At 33.3% G+C, this 13,043-nt stretch overlaps 1 protein-coding gene across 1 annotated transcript; it reads right to left on the bottom strand.

The window, feature by feature from the left end:
• Positions 1–1,774: 1,774 nt before the first annotated feature.
• Positions 1,775–12,881, bottom strand: LOC123899973 (xanthine dehydrogenase 1-like). The gene is made up of 14 exons (XM_045951249.1): positions 12,469–12,881; positions 11,427–11,526; positions 11,231–11,339; positions 9,597–11,081; positions 8,147–8,389; positions 7,286–7,600; positions 6,873–7,112; positions 6,422–6,706; positions 6,085–6,306; positions 4,970–5,131; positions 4,006–4,140; positions 3,145–3,381; positions 2,452–2,625; positions 1,775–2,254 (listed from the first exon to the last, which is right to left on the bottom strand). The coding sequence occupies exons 1-14, from the start codon at positions 12,608–12,610 to the stop codon at positions 2,012–2,014; spliced, it is 4,092 nt and encodes a 1,363-aa protein (XP_045807205.1). The 5' UTR covers positions 12,611–12,881; the 3' UTR covers positions 1,775–2,011.
• Between the last annotated feature and the right edge of the window lie 162 nt (positions 12,882–13,043).

The raw sequence follows: 13,043 nt of genomic DNA, 5'->3' as shown, positions 1-13,043 counted from the left end.
TTTTTGGATTTTTTTTTGTGTGAGTGTGTACTACCAAATAAAGAATGAAACTATCATGATTAAGTGTGGAATACATAAATTTTGATCAATAATTAATAGAGTTTTTTTTTAATAGATAAATTGTTTAAAATAGTGTGTTGAGAATACGCTAGCATTATTTTCTATCTATCACCAATTGTTGCAAAGTTGAAATAAAATGATTTTATTCTGCTAGTTACACCCTATTAATTTTTAGTTACACCTCTCTCACACAAATTAAATACTGTAACTCTAATTGCCAAAATGCCCCGTCTCATTTATTTTTTTAAAACCATTTTTCATTTTTTTTTTCCAATCTTCTTGTTTACCACTATTTCTCTCACTTCATGTCCAAATGTGAAAAAAATGATCAAAAGTTGAAAGAAGTTGCTCAAGAACTTCTATTAATATTAGTTGTTGAATAATTTTTTTGTGTTTTCAATTATTCTTTTGTGTATGACTAATACACATACTCAATTTAATGTGTATATGTAAATTAAATTTAAACAAACTCAATTTGAATACATTTACGCAATGGTATATTTGTGAATGAGAATCATAGAGAGACTCAATTTAATCATGTATATGTATTCAACAATGATTCTCTCTTTTCTTTGAGAGATTACACCAAGAAATTAAAGGATGTCTTTCGGTTGTAGGTTTCTTAACACTTCCAAAGATGACTAGGTCTAAATTGTTGGAATTTTGAGAACTACTAAACTATTGAAAACATAAGTAAATAAAAGGTTGAAACTTGAAAGACAAACAAAAAATTACAAGTAAAAATAACATTTTGATTTATTATGTATGTTAAAATAATTTTTACAATAGATATTTATAGACACAAGTGACAAAGCACATATATCCTATTAGCCAAGCATTGTGGCCTACAAAATCTAACTCTTGGCCGTCATTAATAAGCTAAACTCGAGACTATTGTGTGTTTGTGAATGTTGTTGGATACTCAAGTATTGAATACTCTCTCCCAAGTTCATTTACTTTTTATTGATTTAATATTTTTTCTCATAAAAAATTAATCCAATCCAAACAATTCAATTCAAGTGATTTCTTTCTTTCATGACTGTAAAATAATATTTGTGCACCTAAGTTTAAATTGAAAATAGATAATGGTAATCTAATCAAGCAAGTCTTAACAGAGGAGGCTCGCATGCATGTGCGAGGTGTGTGACGGCATAGGGCCTCAAAATTTTGAGGGCCTCAACTCAAAATTTTGAGGTCCAATAGTATTACTTATATATTATTTATACCTATAAAATATCAGATGTATATTAATAGATTAATTTTTAGGCCATAAAATAATATTTATATATTGTTAATGTTCATAAATATCATGAGTATCAATATATTAGTTATCTATACTCTAAATATAGTTCTAGTCCATTTTAATCTTTGCATAAAATTTAATCTTAGATTATGATGTTCCTTTTTGACGTTATATTCAAAGATAATTATTTTGTATTTCTTGTTCCATTTAATTTAATGTAAGATTTAATATTGATAATTTATATGTTTACAAGAATGTTTTTTTTATATTATATGCAATTTAAATCGATAATTTTTTTAATTTTTTTTATTAAGGGGCCACTTTTATATTTTGCACAGAGCCTCCTAAAACTCGGAGACGCCACTGAGTCTTAATTAAGGTTCATATTCACACATTATAAATCCATTATGCAACAGTTTAGTATAAAAATGCATTTCTAATGGTAAGACCAATGGTTAAGGAAATTAAGTATATAGAAAGCAAGCAAATATTATTACCAGATGAAAGTGTACATTCCAATGCTTTGGTGCAGGTGCTGCAGTTGCCACATCATATCAAGGTGTGAGAATTTGGACACTAGAATTTAGTCCATTATTCGTGCTCTCACACCCCTATATAACTTATTTTCTATCAATATGGTACATGTGATGCTCTCGTAGATTCGACACGTTGATTGCCAAGAAACTTAACAAATGAATAAATATTGTATCAAACACTAAGTTTGGGGCGGAAATCTGAGTTAACAAGCGATGATGTAATTTCGTCTAAACAAGTCATCCTAATTCTCTCTGGGGTAGCTGGGCTATCAAGAGGAAACCAGTCGGTGCACCCCATTTCAACTCGTGCAGCTCTGATGGCATCCTTGATGGCAAAGAATGCAGCTGATGCTAGGAAAAACGGAGGCTCGCCAACTGCTTTAGATGAATGGATTGCCTTTACATTTGGATGACCCTGCAAGTTAGATCACACACAAAAGCAAGTTAATATGTAGCTATCTTCAAGTTTGGCGTGTATCATGGATAGCCAAATAACCAAAATGTGACTCCAATAGTACTATAGGCCTTGGATTACACCTATGACTCCACTGTGTCATCGAGCGACACAGCTCAATAAAAGAATTGAAATGTGTTCAGGGTTCAGGATCATACCTTCAAAAGTGAGACATTAAATTTCAAGGGAACATCATTTATAGAAGGAATTTTATAAGCTCCAGGTCCACAAGTGTTAAGCCACCCAGAGGGGATCCATTTATGTGCTCCATCTCCCCATTTAAGTTCTTCTAAAGCAACCCAGCCCAAACCTTGAACAAAAGCTCCTTCGATCTGTGAACATAAATATCGATAAATTAAACATGAATATATCATACAAAAATATATTGAAAAAGGATTTCCAAAAAATAGGGAGGAAAAATAAAAGTACGAAGTTGTAATTCAAATGAAATTTCGAGAGTTTTGAATATTCTACAACCAAGAAAACATCTTTCATCTTTTACCAAAAAAGTTCATATAACCAAGAATCCAGCTTTTGAATTTATTTATTTTTCACAAAGTGAAGCTAATTTTATACAAACAAACATTATGTTATCCTGATCAAATATAGTCTTGCAATCAACTATAAAGTCAACACAAGAAATTTGTTTAAAAAGGATGAAGACAAATATAAAAATTATTGACGAAAGCTAAAGTTTATTCACTATTATAAAATATAATTAAACTGACTTGTGTTATTTTCTTTCAATATTCCTCATTTTGATTCATGTTCTCTCGTTTCTCCATAAAATTCCTTTCTTATTCACACAACAATAAAAAGAAAAATGTGCAATTAGTATAAAAGAAAAGCACCTGGCCAACATCTATCGCTGGATTCAGAGAATAACCAAGATCCAAAAATATGTTTGCCGCTCTAGTGTGAAAATCTCCAGTCAAGGTATCAATTTCAACCTCAGCAAATGCAGCCCCGTAAGTGAAATACCTAAAAGGTTTTCCTTTACCCGTGGTCCAATCAAAACCAATATCAGGTGTAATATAAAATCCATGGGCCGAAAGGTCTATTCGCTCCATATAGCATGCAATAACTAGCTGAAAACAACAAAAGCATAACATAACATGTTAGTTTTCAACCACAAGGCACTTTGCAACAGCAGAGACAATCATAAAAGCTATCTGTAATTAGAAGAATTGTTTGCAAACAAACATATATCTTCAGTAGGGATACCCCACTTTAGAGGCAAAGTGCCGAATTAGACATTAACTGAAAAATCAATGGCTAAAATTTTAAAAACATCATAGTTTGTTATATATGTACATGGCTGTAATGCCTCACTTTCATCCTTAAATTGAATTTAGAGAGTCCAAATCCTATCAATAGGATTCTGATTATAGTACATGTAATTTAGTACCCAATTCGTGAACTACTGACACCGTAATTGCTTCTATTTTGCTATTCTTCTTGAAATAAAAGATATTCATACGAAAATTTATAATATCTATTACAATATTTTTCTCCCCTGAGAAATTCGAATAGTCTCGATGTTTTCTTAATCTCCTCTCAACTTCCCAACTCTTTAGCATGTGTATAAAATTTATATATAAAAAAGAGTAACTTCTATAAGTACTACAACGAACTAATATACTTTTATAGTCATTTATGCTAAGTGGATCACTTCATACAGACTGAGAGGCAAACTGCAAATACAAGAATACCTCAGTAAATGAGTTGAAGTTATGTCGAGAAGCAATAGGTTCCATGCGTGCCATTATTTGCTCACATGCATCTAAAACCGCTGCTCCATACATATCAGAACTTGCAGAAGCTGCTGTTGGAGAAGAATTAGGAACCTATTTTGCAGCAACCATGATAGCAATTTAGCATCAGAACAATAGCCCCGAAGGAGAGAAGGAAGTAATATATTATTGTCATTTACCTGATATGATCTAAAATACAAGTATATAGAAATGAAATGATTAAACGAAGATTAATGATACATCATATATGTATGTCACTTTATTTATTTTCTAACCACTGTACGTCAATATCACATGGTATAAATAAAAATTTGATTTAATAAAATTATTTCACAGCATTAGGATAGAACGAAGATCCTTAATTGAAATTTGTCTTATACAGTTTGTGAAAACCAATATGAGCCAACAAAGTATAGAAACTACGAGATGTAATTGTAGAAAGAAACGTGTGCATTGACCCTTACAGGAAATTGGAGGGGGGGTTGGCGTGGATTTGTTGGAAATTTTTGGAATATAGGAAGTAGCGCCTTTGGGGTATGGGGGATTTTTTAAATTGTGAAATGAAAATTCTAGTGAAAAAGGGAAGAAAGGATTCAAATGCAGGTCAGCTAAGTGTGCTGTACATATGTGATTTATAAGCTCCGCACAGAACATTGGGTAAGCTATTGGTGAGAGATTACAAAAATATGGTACAAGTAGCTTATGGGATAGTCATAAGCACTTTTCACATGCTTACCCAAACACCCTTACAAGTGCACTTATGTCGGTAGATAAGTCCAAATACCCTGATAATTAGCCAACCCAAACTGGTACTAAATAAATTAAGTCCTATCAAAGTTTCCGAATGATTATGAAGAGAGCCATAGGCACATAATTTTCACACGACAAATTCATGATATCTTTCAAAAGAGTAACTTAGTACCTTATCAGTACTTGTATCTGATATAAAGACAGAACTAAGGGGGATATTGAAAGCTGATGCAGCAATCTGAGCAACTTTTGTATGTAATCCTTGTCCCATCTCCACACCTCCATGGGTAACTAAGACAGTTCCATCCGTATAGACATTAACCAGAGCACCTGCCTACAGTTGTTGAGAAAATATGCAAGCATTATCTCTATTCTAATAATGCAATTATTTTATAACTAAAAAAATAGGAATATGAAATAGAAAGAAAATATTGAATGAAAAGCACCACAAAAATATCAAGCACAATTACTAAGTAATGTAGAACAATGGCCAATCATTGAAATGATTTTTTTTTATTACTGAAATGAATTTTTTATACAACATTAAATAGATAACAGTATGTGGCATTTAACCAATCAAGCTCTTTCCATTTTTTTTCGTTTACAGGTTATTTTTTGCTTTCCATTCTATGATGTTTAAATGTAGATCTTATTGCCTTTATTCACATTACTAGCATCATGGGATTGCTATTTAGAGAGCTTAGTAATATGCAATTAATTTAGCTTACATAACCCTTACCCTTAAGATGATGTACTCAACCTCCGTATGTTATATTCTAAAATTTGAAGTGATATATAATCCACACACAACCCTTATTTATGTTATTTTATGCTTCCAATTACAATTTTCCCTACTCATCATAATTCTTAAGTTTCTCCTTATCCACTTTCTTAGCATCAAGAGAGGCATAATAAAGTATATTGGTGATTAAAGGAATAATAAACTTGAGCCCTTCACTAAATGGTAATGTTTTAACCTAATTAAAAGGTACAGTGCTCAAGAGTTTACATGAAACACTTTTTCTGAGAAAGCTTGATCACCAACTGTATACAATTGAACACACAAAAGTTTAAAAATTAAAACCAAATTAAGAGACATCTATATAGCAGATAAATAACCTCTGAACCAACCCCTTGCAACAGCTATCCAATATTATGCCAGAAATTTGTTACCACAACATACAAAACAAACTTGACAAGCTTCATTCTAATCATCCCTGAATTCCCTATTATTTCAGTTGAAATCACATTTTTTAATTAAATAACGCGATAGAATTCAGAATTTACCTGGTTCATAAACTTCGTTGTAAAGGATATACCAAACTTAGTAGGAACCATAGCAATGCCACGCTTTTTCCAGCGGTTGTCAGCATTGAACTGGTCAACTTCTTCACGTGTCTTTACAAAGTCACAAGATAACTTCAGTTCGTTCCATAGCTGGGATAGAGGGCAGTGCTCAAGTATTTGGCCATAATGCAAAAGGGACCCTTCACCTTGAAAATTAATTTCCTAAAAAGAAACTCCATTTAGGAAGCTTGATAGGAGAATCTAACATCAAGTAGGATGACAGTAAACATTCATATGCATAACTTTTGTGTGACAATAAACCAAAATTGTATATTACCCTTATCACTTCTGGACTCATATTGAGTTCTACAGCAATCCTCTGAATCCAGTTTTCGGTAATAAGCATGCCTTGAGGGCCACCAAATCCACGAAAAGCAGTGTTGCTGGGGAAATTAGTGAAGCAAACATTTCCCATTATCCTCACATTTGGTATTTCATACACATTATCTGAATGAAACATAGCACGTTCAAGGATAGCAAGTGACAAATCCAGTGAATTTCCAGCATTGTTATAAATTTCAAGATCCAGTGCAAGCACCTTCCCTTCATTTGTAAATCCAACCTGTATCAAATAATACCTCTAATTAACAACTCAACCACATAAAAAATGAAGAAAACAATGCTGATACTGAACTCAAAGTCTCAAACGATGGGCAGGAATATTAGGAAGTAAGAAATTAGGGATGGAAAACATGAATTAAATCTATCTATGTAAAATTAAGCAATACCTTATACTTTCCTAAAAAACTATGGCGTTGCCCAGTTATCATCATGTCTACATCTCGATCCAGTGTGATTTTCACTGGTCGATTTAATAGATACGATGGAACTGAAACTGCAGCAGCAATAAAAGCTGATCTTGTCTCCTTTCCCCCAAATCCACCACCAATTCGCTTTGTTTTGCAAACTACCTTTGACATGGGGAGACCAAGAACATGAGAAACATATTTCTGGTGCTTCTGAGGGGCCTGCAGTAACACAATGATATTTCCACAATGCAGTTATTTTTGTCAAGCCAGAAGTTATTTCCATAATGCAATCAAATACAATGAAACTAGCAAAATATTTCAGAAAACTTCAGTTTCCAAAAGATACATAAATTATAAATTTTAGGCGTTCACTACAAAATTGTGTAACTTACTTGAGTAGATGATATCATATGAACTTCATTTCCACCATCCAATGTCCATATCACACTGCTATTTGGCTCCAGATAAAAGTGTTCCTGACCTCCTATCTGAACTTCCCCTTCAATTATTCTGTCACACTTGCCTGACTGAAAACAGTGATCAACATCACCTTTACTCATATGCTTTTCTGTGTTGGGATGAAAACTTCTAGCATTGATAGCGTCCTGTATTGACAAGATAGCTGGGAGCTCTTCATATTCAACGTGAACTTTTCGTGCTGCTATCTTTGCATTTTCATGAGTATCAGCCACAACAACTCCTATTACCTGGAAAACACATATAAAACCGAAAACCATCAATTAATAATGGCAAAAGGCTAATGCAGGACTAGATATTCCATGAGAATTCATAACCAACACTTTATTGCAGGTAAGGCTTGCAGGGAACAAAGACAGAACAGTAAAGAGTGTGTGTGTGTGGTGATTGAAGTCAATGCATGAAGAGACATGAGTCTTGATTAAGTAGAAGTAGATACATACTAGTGTTCTTGACATAATGCTGAATTAAAACTCTAAGATCATAAAGTGTTGTCTACAAAAATAATACAAGTCTCCTCAGGAGCTGTAGTATGCATGACAAGTCTAATTCATGCATGAATATATATTGAAATCTAATGCATGCATATCATATTTTTTGTTTTTCTTTTGCAAGTGCCTTTGCAAATCTTCATTTCATACCATGACACCATCAGTTTAGAACTTGGGCACAAACTGCAAGTGCCACACAAAGGAAGCAGTAGAATTCCGTTCCCTTTAAGCTCAAAATTATAACAAACATATCACAAGTGAGAGAATATTCAGTAAGCTAGATACCTGACCAACGCAAGTGATATATTCTACGGCAAAAAGCTCCTCGTCAGCAACAACTGCTCCAATCATATTATCACCCGGTACATCTTTGGCTAGAAACAAACCCGCAAATCCAGGTGAAGACCTGGCCACTGAATCATCAATTGAAAGTATTCGGGCATGGGGTTTTCTACTCAAAACTAAGGCAGCATGCAAGCCATTTGGAGGCATTGGTGTGTCATCAGCATATAATGCTTCTCCTGTAACCTGGATGTAAGTTGTAAGAATCATGTAGCCAGCATTCTACTAAATCGAAACAGACATAATTTTCTAAAGAGACCATGTAACCAAAAATAACAGAAAGATAAAGAATAACAATTGAAAACATCGCAGAGAGAGAGAGAGAGAGAGTAGGTAACAAAGGATGCAAGCAATTAATATACTCCGTCCCTTATTATAAGACCCTCCAACCAACTTCACGGGTATTATTAAGAAAAGTAGTTGGAGTAATAAATTAGACAAAAAATCATGTTACTTTTACATAGTTACCCCTGCAATCAATGATATCATTTTCCAATGATAAATTAAATAGGGGCATTTTTGTAAAGAAATCGTTAGTACATATGAAATTTTAAAAAGGGACTTATATAAAGGGATGAAGAAAAAGTGAAAAGGGGTCTTATAATTAGGGATGAGGGAGTATACAACAATATGAAAGACTCATTAGATATGGAGAATTTTGATAGTGGGTTGGTAATAGGTATTAATATCATGTGTTCCTTCTGAATTAAGGGCTTTTGCACAGGGCGATTTATCAGCATCTTGCCACCCAGGAATGTTGAACATCCATTCACCAGCTTGAGAGGGTATGTTGTAAACATGTAAGTAACACTATTTTAGGATAGTGTTTCACTCTTTGCTTATTCTATACACATCTTAGGATAGCCTATAATTATTAGGATATTTTGTTTCCCTTTCTTGATTATCATGTGTCTATATAACACGGCCTTTAAGCTTGTACTAAAATAATATTCATATTTCTAATTAGAACATATATAGAAAAGGAATTTTGTATCGAAGCATTCTTGTAAAAAAAATGTATGTCTCTTATTGAATGACCCTCAAAGGCATCAAAGTCAGTAATATCTTGATGCAGGAATATTATTGGGAAAAAGTAGAGATAGCCAACATTGAGGTCACACTTTACATGTAATTTGTGGGAACAATAGACTATACAGGTTTCTTTAGGATGCATCTCATGTTTAACATCTGACTTTTTTACAGTTAGAAATTCCACAATAAAGAAAAGTATAACGATTTAATCCTTCATTATGTCACATTTTTGAAAGTTAAACAAAAGAAGCAGTATAAAAAGATGCAAGCATGCTTGAGTGAGTATAACACTAACAAATTTATGAATGAATGCATAATTCTTAAATTTGCGATGTGATTTTACATTATCAGCTCAACAAACCTGAAGTCTTGAAGATTGATGAACCTCAGGAGAACCGACAGATGTTCCGTGCTTCATAATTTCATAGTCCTGAGATCCTGTAACTGGTGGCCGGTGGACTGAGTGCACTGCAGATAGATGGGATAATGGTATACTCTCTTTGATGCCATCCATTTGATGAGACACCCATAGAAAAAATTTAAAAAAGAAACTCAGAGTCAAAGATTTCCGGAACTCTACCATTCCACCAGGAGCATCTTCCTTAAGTATTATATCCTTTTGCAGAATTTTCAATGCATTTTGCAACAGATCTTGGTTCCAAATCTTTCCAATGAGAAATTCCTTAGTTTTTATTGCAGGAAGTGAATATGGAGCCACCCCACCATAAAAAATTGATGCATCAGCAACAACCCAATTTTCACTATTTTCCTGAAGATGAACGCGAATACCTGCATTTACAATTGCAATATCATCATCCCTCCTATGGGACTGTTTAAATTCTCTCACGAACTCAAAGGTTCTATTCCATGGCAAGAATACGGACAGCAGAATTTCATCGTATGCCAAATCCACCTTGCGATAACCCAGGAAGAAATTTTCTGCCAGTACAGTCTTGATGTTTCCTTTTGAGTCAATAATTCGAAACTTTGCTCTAGCTGCCATCCAGAGAGGATTCAAGTCTGATATTGGGCTGGCAGTACATATATTTCCCCCAATTGATGAAACATTTCTTATCTGTGATCCAGCGAACCATTTCAGTTGCTCAATAAAGGCTTTACAAGATGAAGTTTCGTGAGCAGCTCGTTCCGTCACGACCTTCCTAAAAAAATTCAAGAGAATGGATAATCTCACTGCAGCACCTATCTCTATGCCATCATCCGTAGCATCCAAAACATTTAGTTCTGGCACATGCATCACAGAAACCAAAACTGGATATTGTATTCTCTTTAGTCTCATCTCAATTCCTACCTCAGTATTACCAACTAGCAACTTTGCATCAGGATATTTGGCTTTTAAATCCAATACGTGCTGAAGTGTTAAAGGTCGATACCACATTAGCCCACCAAATCCAGTCAAATTTAAGAAGGTTGGTTTCCTTAACAACAGTTCAGGAGGAAAAATAAGTTCCTTTTCTGTATAGTTGGTCCCATCTACTTCATTATATGAAGTAGGTTTATATCTATCAACACTGACTGCACATTTATCATTTACACTGTTTAAATTACAAGAACAAGGTTTCCCGGTTGATGGGCAAACAGACTGGCCTTCTTGAAGGCTAGATGAAGAAACGCCAGTATATAAGATATCATTAGTTTTGGCAAAGACTCGAAATGCATCAACTATTGCTCTGTAACCGGTGCATCGGCATAAATTTCCAGCAAGGCATTCTTCAATTTGTTCTTCACTAGGTGGTGATTGACTTGACCGCAATAACGCATACATGGACATGACAAAACCAGGTGTACAAAATCCACATTGTGAACCATGAGTACGAGCCAGAGATTCCTGGAGAGAATATTACACTAATAAGTTCAAAGTATTGATGGATAAATTTAAATTTAAAATAACAATAATGACCAAAGCCAATAAATGATGATAAAGTACATATTCGTAACATGAGAACCAAACAAGTAAAAGATATTCTAAACAATCACCTGGATAGGGTGCAATCCGAGCCTGCAGCTTCCAAGTCCCTCCACTGTAATCACATGCATCCCTTCAACAGAATACAGAGGTGCTAAGCAAGCATTGACAGCATAGTGTCTGAAAGAATGGTTTCAAACTAAAATCGTAAGCCTGATGTTACCATACAAGAAGGAACCGTTTCAAACATGAGAAAGAAAAACTTACAAGGTTTTCCTCAAATTTGTATCATAATGAGAAACCATAACAGTGCAAGCTCCACAACCACCTTCACCGCAGCCTAGTTTAGTCCCTGTCAGGCCTATATCTTTTATACCAAAGAGAATAGAAAACTATAATCAGTTAAGCTTCCCCAAGGACAAAATTTCAATCAACAAACCAAAATTAATTAAGTACATATGAAGGTAGCTAATCAACCAAATCAGCTCAAAATTAGTTATACGATTAATTCAACAATTAACTCATTGAAATTGGTTCATGAACCAAACAACTTTAACTTAAGCTAAAAATTGATCTTAATAAGCGATAATAGCATAAGCGCTTGCTTATGTATAACCCATTTCTATAATGTCTTCTTACCACCTATAGGGCCTATTTGGATTGGCTTATTAGAACTTATCTACTGACATAAGTTTTGTGAGTCTGTTTGGGAAAGCTTATGAAAACAACTTATGACAATTTTCATAAGTTTTTCTCAACTTATTTTCATAAGTTCTCCAATATAGTTTATGAAACAGCTCCTAGCATATATAAAAACAATTTATCTTTATCTTATCTTTTGCAAAAAAAATAGCTTATGTAGGCTTGTACATAAGCACTTATCATGATAAGCGCTTATAACAATTTTCATAAGATTTTTTCAGCTTATTTTCATAAGTTCTCCAATATAGTTTATAAAATCAACTCCTAACATATATAAAAAACAATTTATCTTTATGTTATCTTTTGCTAAAAAAATAGCTTATGTAAGCTTGTACATGAGCACTTATCATGATAAGCGCATATGCTATAAACTGCAAAATAAGTTGTTTATCCAAACAAGCAAAATAAGGCAAAAACAGCTTATGGACAACAGTTATAATTTTTTTTCCATAAACTCTCCCAAACAGTCTAACACATGTTTATATTAGTAAATAGGCTCAAATAAGTCAATTGAAACATCACTTATATAAATGAGTTGAAAATTGATATCATGAAATAAAGTAAATAATCTGAAATAAAGTAGTTATCTATAGTTTGTATTTTATACCTCTGAGATATTCAAGTAGAGTGAAATGAGCTAATCCATCAGGTAAAACTCTACGAACACCATTAACGTATAATATAGGAACGTCTTTTGAAGAAACCTGCAAATCTTGTTCCACCGAATCCATCTTCTTCAATGATCCCATTTCACCACCGTCTTTCTTCTTCTGTTACTGTTTTGATAACTGACAAAGCAATCAACTGTTGTGATTCGTGTGAATAATAATGTATATATACTTTCTATTATAAAGTATAAAGTAATAATTACTATTGATTATTATTTATGAGAATTATTATTATTTTTTTATGATCAAGATGAACCATAACTGAGAATGAATCTCGAAAACACTAACTAGTCGTAATCCAAGTCTGAAGTCTCTAGTCAAAGCTAACTCAAGCTCATCTACTCGATCCAAAAAGATATGATAAACAAATAAGAATTTTTATTTTTGAGATGTTTGGTTAAAGTTATTTTATAATGACCACATGCGTCACGCCGTATAATTTGTCCAAAAAAAGTTATTTTAGTAGCATAATTAAGGCTTAATTAATAAAATGGCCCCTTAAATATATTTTTGG

The sequence above is a fragment of the Trifolium pratense genome, linkage group LG7 (genome assembly GCF_020283565.1).
Source record: "Trifolium pratense cultivar HEN17-A07 linkage group LG7, ARS_RC_1.1, whole genome shotgun sequence".
Taxonomy (NCBI): domain Eukaryota; kingdom Viridiplantae; phylum Streptophyta; class Magnoliopsida; order Fabales; family Fabaceae; genus Trifolium; species Trifolium pratense.
The sequence above is the reverse complement of the archived record's forward strand: the minus strand, read 5'-3'. Positions and strand labels throughout refer to the sequence as shown.